The sequence below is a fragment of the Orycteropus afer genome, unplaced genomic scaffold (genome assembly GCF_000298275.1).
Source record: "Orycteropus afer afer isolate SDZICR_OR568_19922 unplaced genomic scaffold, OryAfe1.0 scaffold00782, whole genome shotgun sequence".
Classification (NCBI taxonomy): domain Eukaryota; kingdom Metazoa; phylum Chordata; class Mammalia; order Tubulidentata; family Orycteropodidae; genus Orycteropus; species Orycteropus afer.
In genome coordinates, this window is record NW_006922369.1 from 628,026 (window position 1) to 631,523 (window position 3,498).

The following is a 3,498-nucleotide window of genomic DNA, read 5'->3' on the forward strand; positions in this document are numbered from 1 at the left end:
GACTGTCAATGCTTTCTCCTGCTGAGAGCTAGTGGGTTAGAACTGCTGACTTTTGAGTTATCAGCCTAATGCTTACCTACTGTGCCACCTTAATATATAGACATACTGGTAACTATATTTATGCATGTGTATTAATTTCAATGTTTATATAAGTATGCCACTATACATAAACAGAAAATAAATATTCCCTATGAATTCCTATGAATTTTTCTAAGGAAATGAGTAGTATCATCCTTGCTGTAAACTTGTCTTATGACATAAAACTTTTCTGAGTGCTCCTTTTACCTCTGTGTTTCTCAAGCTATAGATCATAGGGTTTAGCATTGGGGTAATAACCCCATACAACATTGAAATGAGCCTGTCTCTGGCTGCAGAGTGGTGACTGGATGAGGGACGGACGTAGGTAAATATTGTTGTACCGTAGAACAAACAAACCACAATGAAGTGGGAAGCACATGTAGAGAAGGCTTTGCGCTTCCCTTCTGCTGATCTGATTTTCAGGATGGTGGATATGATGTAGATATAAGAGATACCAGTGATCAGGAAGGCACTGATCCCTAAGATACCTCCTAACACTACAACAAGCATTTCCGCCACATATGTGGAGGAGCAGGACAGGGCTACCACTGGAGGAATGTCACAATAATACTGGTTGACTTGATTAGACTTACAGAAAGTCAAGCGAAATGTGAATACCGTGTGCACAAGGGAGTTCAGAAACCCTGCTGCCCAAGTACTGGCTGTGAGCTGGATACAGTGCCCCTTTGTCATGATGAGGGTGTAACGAAGGGGGAAACATATGGCAACATACCTGTCATATGCCATGACAGCGAGAAGGAAGACTTCAGTCCCAGCCAGGGCCACTAGGAAAAAGAGCTGCAAAGCACACCCAACAAAAGAAATGCTTTGCTTCTTGGCCAAGAGGTTCTCAAGCATTTTGGGAACAGTAGCTGATGGGCAAAAAATGTCTAAACAGGATAGATTTGCCAAAAAGTAATACATGGGTGTGTGCAGCTTTTTTTCAGTCCCAATGGCAAGAAGAATGGCTCCATTTCCCACCAAGGTGACTTGATAGACAGCAGCAAAGGCCACAAAAAGAGGGTAGCGCACCTGTGGGAGGTCAGAGAGCCCTATGAGGATGAACTCCTTGATGGTGGTTTGGTTGTAGACATCCATCTCCTCTCTCCACAGAGGGCTTTCTGTAGGGAATGGAACAAATAGACACAGGTCAGGCTCAAAACCAAGGAACGCAATGATGAGAAACACTTGAGAAATAGTGGATGTGTGGCTGATGATGCATTTCGCTACTCTGGTAGCATAGTGCCTAAGGCACTTGACTGCTAACCAGAAGGCTGGCGGTTCAAACCCACCAGCCACTCCTCAGAAGGAAGATGGGGCAATCTACTTCCTTAGAGATACTGCCTCAGCAACCCAAGGAGGGGTCGCTATGAGTCGGATCCAATTCGACTGCACATAACAACAACAACAACAATGTTAACTAGAGATTCCACATATTTCAATCCCTATATGCATGATATTTCTTATACTGTTTATTTTCAGTTCTAAACCAGGAACCATTTAAAATTTTACCTTTTCAATTATTGTTAACCCTTCAGTGATTTCAAAATTTGGTGTAAGGTGATAGTAAAGATATTGCCTCTGTTTAGACAGTTTATTCTTCATTGTATTATCTCAATGTATATAGTTTTATGCACTTTCTTAATACTAAGGTCATTAAACGTAGAAGCTCTGCAGTATTCTTTGATGTATGTTAATCAATGTTAGCAAGGAACTGACACAAGATAAAAGGTAGATATATAAATATTAGGTGCAGTAATGACTAAATTGTGTGTACCTCCTCTGAAAAAAATATTTTTGAATAACTTCAAAATCATACTCATTGAAATGTGAATGTTGTCTTGTTCTATCTTCAAAAAGTATACCTTAATAAAATTAAAATTAATCTGTAAAATATAAATGAAGCCCAATTGATCTTGTGTAAATGTGACCATAACAAAAAAGCACTCATACATATATATTCAACTCCCTTTCCCCTTAAAATGTACATTTTGACTATTAGTCCAAAAATAACTAAGAATGTACAGAATTTTGAGAATTGTATTGCTAGAACTTATATAACACATATTTTTCACTGCTTTGGAGTCAGATTGGACTCACAGCGACCCCTCCTTGGATTTCCAAGGCAATACTACTATGGAAGTAGATCACCCAATCTTCTTTCTGAAGAGTGGCTTGTGGGATTGAACCACCAGCCTTCTGGTTAGCAATCAAATGCCTCAGGCACTATGCCACCAGAGCTCCCATAACCTTTGTTAATTTTCTGATTACCTGCATATGTACTGTAATATTCCAAACAATCTCCATGTTTAGGACAACTTAGAAAAAGAACTTAACTTTAACTGAAGATGTGCAAATCAGTACTCCTGTGTATTTTATATGTCTCATTATAAATTAATTTTCTCTTTAATATCATATGTTTGAGACAGAAAGTTCCAAGAGAATATGTAGTTAGAAATATAAATGCAGAAATCCCCTTCTGTAACCATTCCTTTCTTTTTGCCTAAAGAAAATTGGGATTAATTATTGGAGCAGATAAAATGTGTGGTATAAATAATGCAAAATACACATATCTATTTATTTACCCAAATGATAATATTATTTTCTACCATGTTTACTGTTTCCTGAACGATGTAGTAAAAACTGCTGACAGTACTTAGGAGAAGACCAGTACAGTACTATACTGGAGAAAACAACAAAACTCTGTGGACACTGCTCAAATCATGAAATTCTGAAAAGGAAATTATTATAAGATCATTCCATCAACCAAAGTTTATTGAAAGAGTGAATGAAGCAAGATTGAAAAACAACAAATACCTGCTATATCAATTTTCAAATTCCCCACATGTCCAAGATTCTAAAAGTTACATAAATTATATCTCTATATGTTTATATATTAATAATTTGAGAATATATAATAATTAATAGTATGTAATTAATAGTATATATAATAGTAGTTATATAATAATTTGAGAATATAATAGTAGACACTTTTATTTTAATATATATTTTGAAAATGTAGATATTAAGTTGTATGTTAAAGACACATTTTCTTTTTTATATAAACCTACTAATTTGACTTCTTTTGTCTAAACAAAGATATAAGAAACAAGTCAATAATCTCCTGATAAAACCCCAGACTGGTTCTATATTATGGTTACATGTAACTTAAAGATAATTATACATATTCCCTAAATTTTCTCTTGATTTTTTTATATTTTTAAATCAAATTTATTTTTAAATCTTGGCCCATAGAATGCAGATATTGTCCAAAAGGGATGGAAAAATATTTATATTAACAATAACTTTAAAAAACATGTGAATATAAATCTCATGTGTTTCTCCCTTTGAATAGAAAAATAGGAGCTATGTTTTTGTTAATAATATATTATTAAGGACAATTACTTTCTTTATTAACCT

At 35.1% G+C, this 3,498-nt stretch overlaps 1 protein-coding gene across 1 annotated transcript; it reads right to left on the bottom strand.

Annotated features, from left to right (window-relative positions):
• Window positions 1-228: 228 nt before the first annotated feature.
• Window positions 229-1,176, bottom strand: LOC103211740 (olfactory receptor 5V1-like). The gene has a single exon (XM_007957716.1). It carries the CDS (start codon window positions 1,174-1,176, stop codon window positions 229-231), a length of 948 nt encoding a protein of 315 aa, XP_007955907.1.
• Between the last annotated feature and the right edge of the window lie 2,322 nt (window positions 1,177-3,498).

Bases quoted from the DNA above. Each gene is read 5' to 3' on its own strand.
- LOC103211740 (XM_007957716.1), bottom strand. From the start codon at position 1,176: ATGGATGTCTACAACCAAACCACCATCAAGGAGTTCATCCTCATAGGG.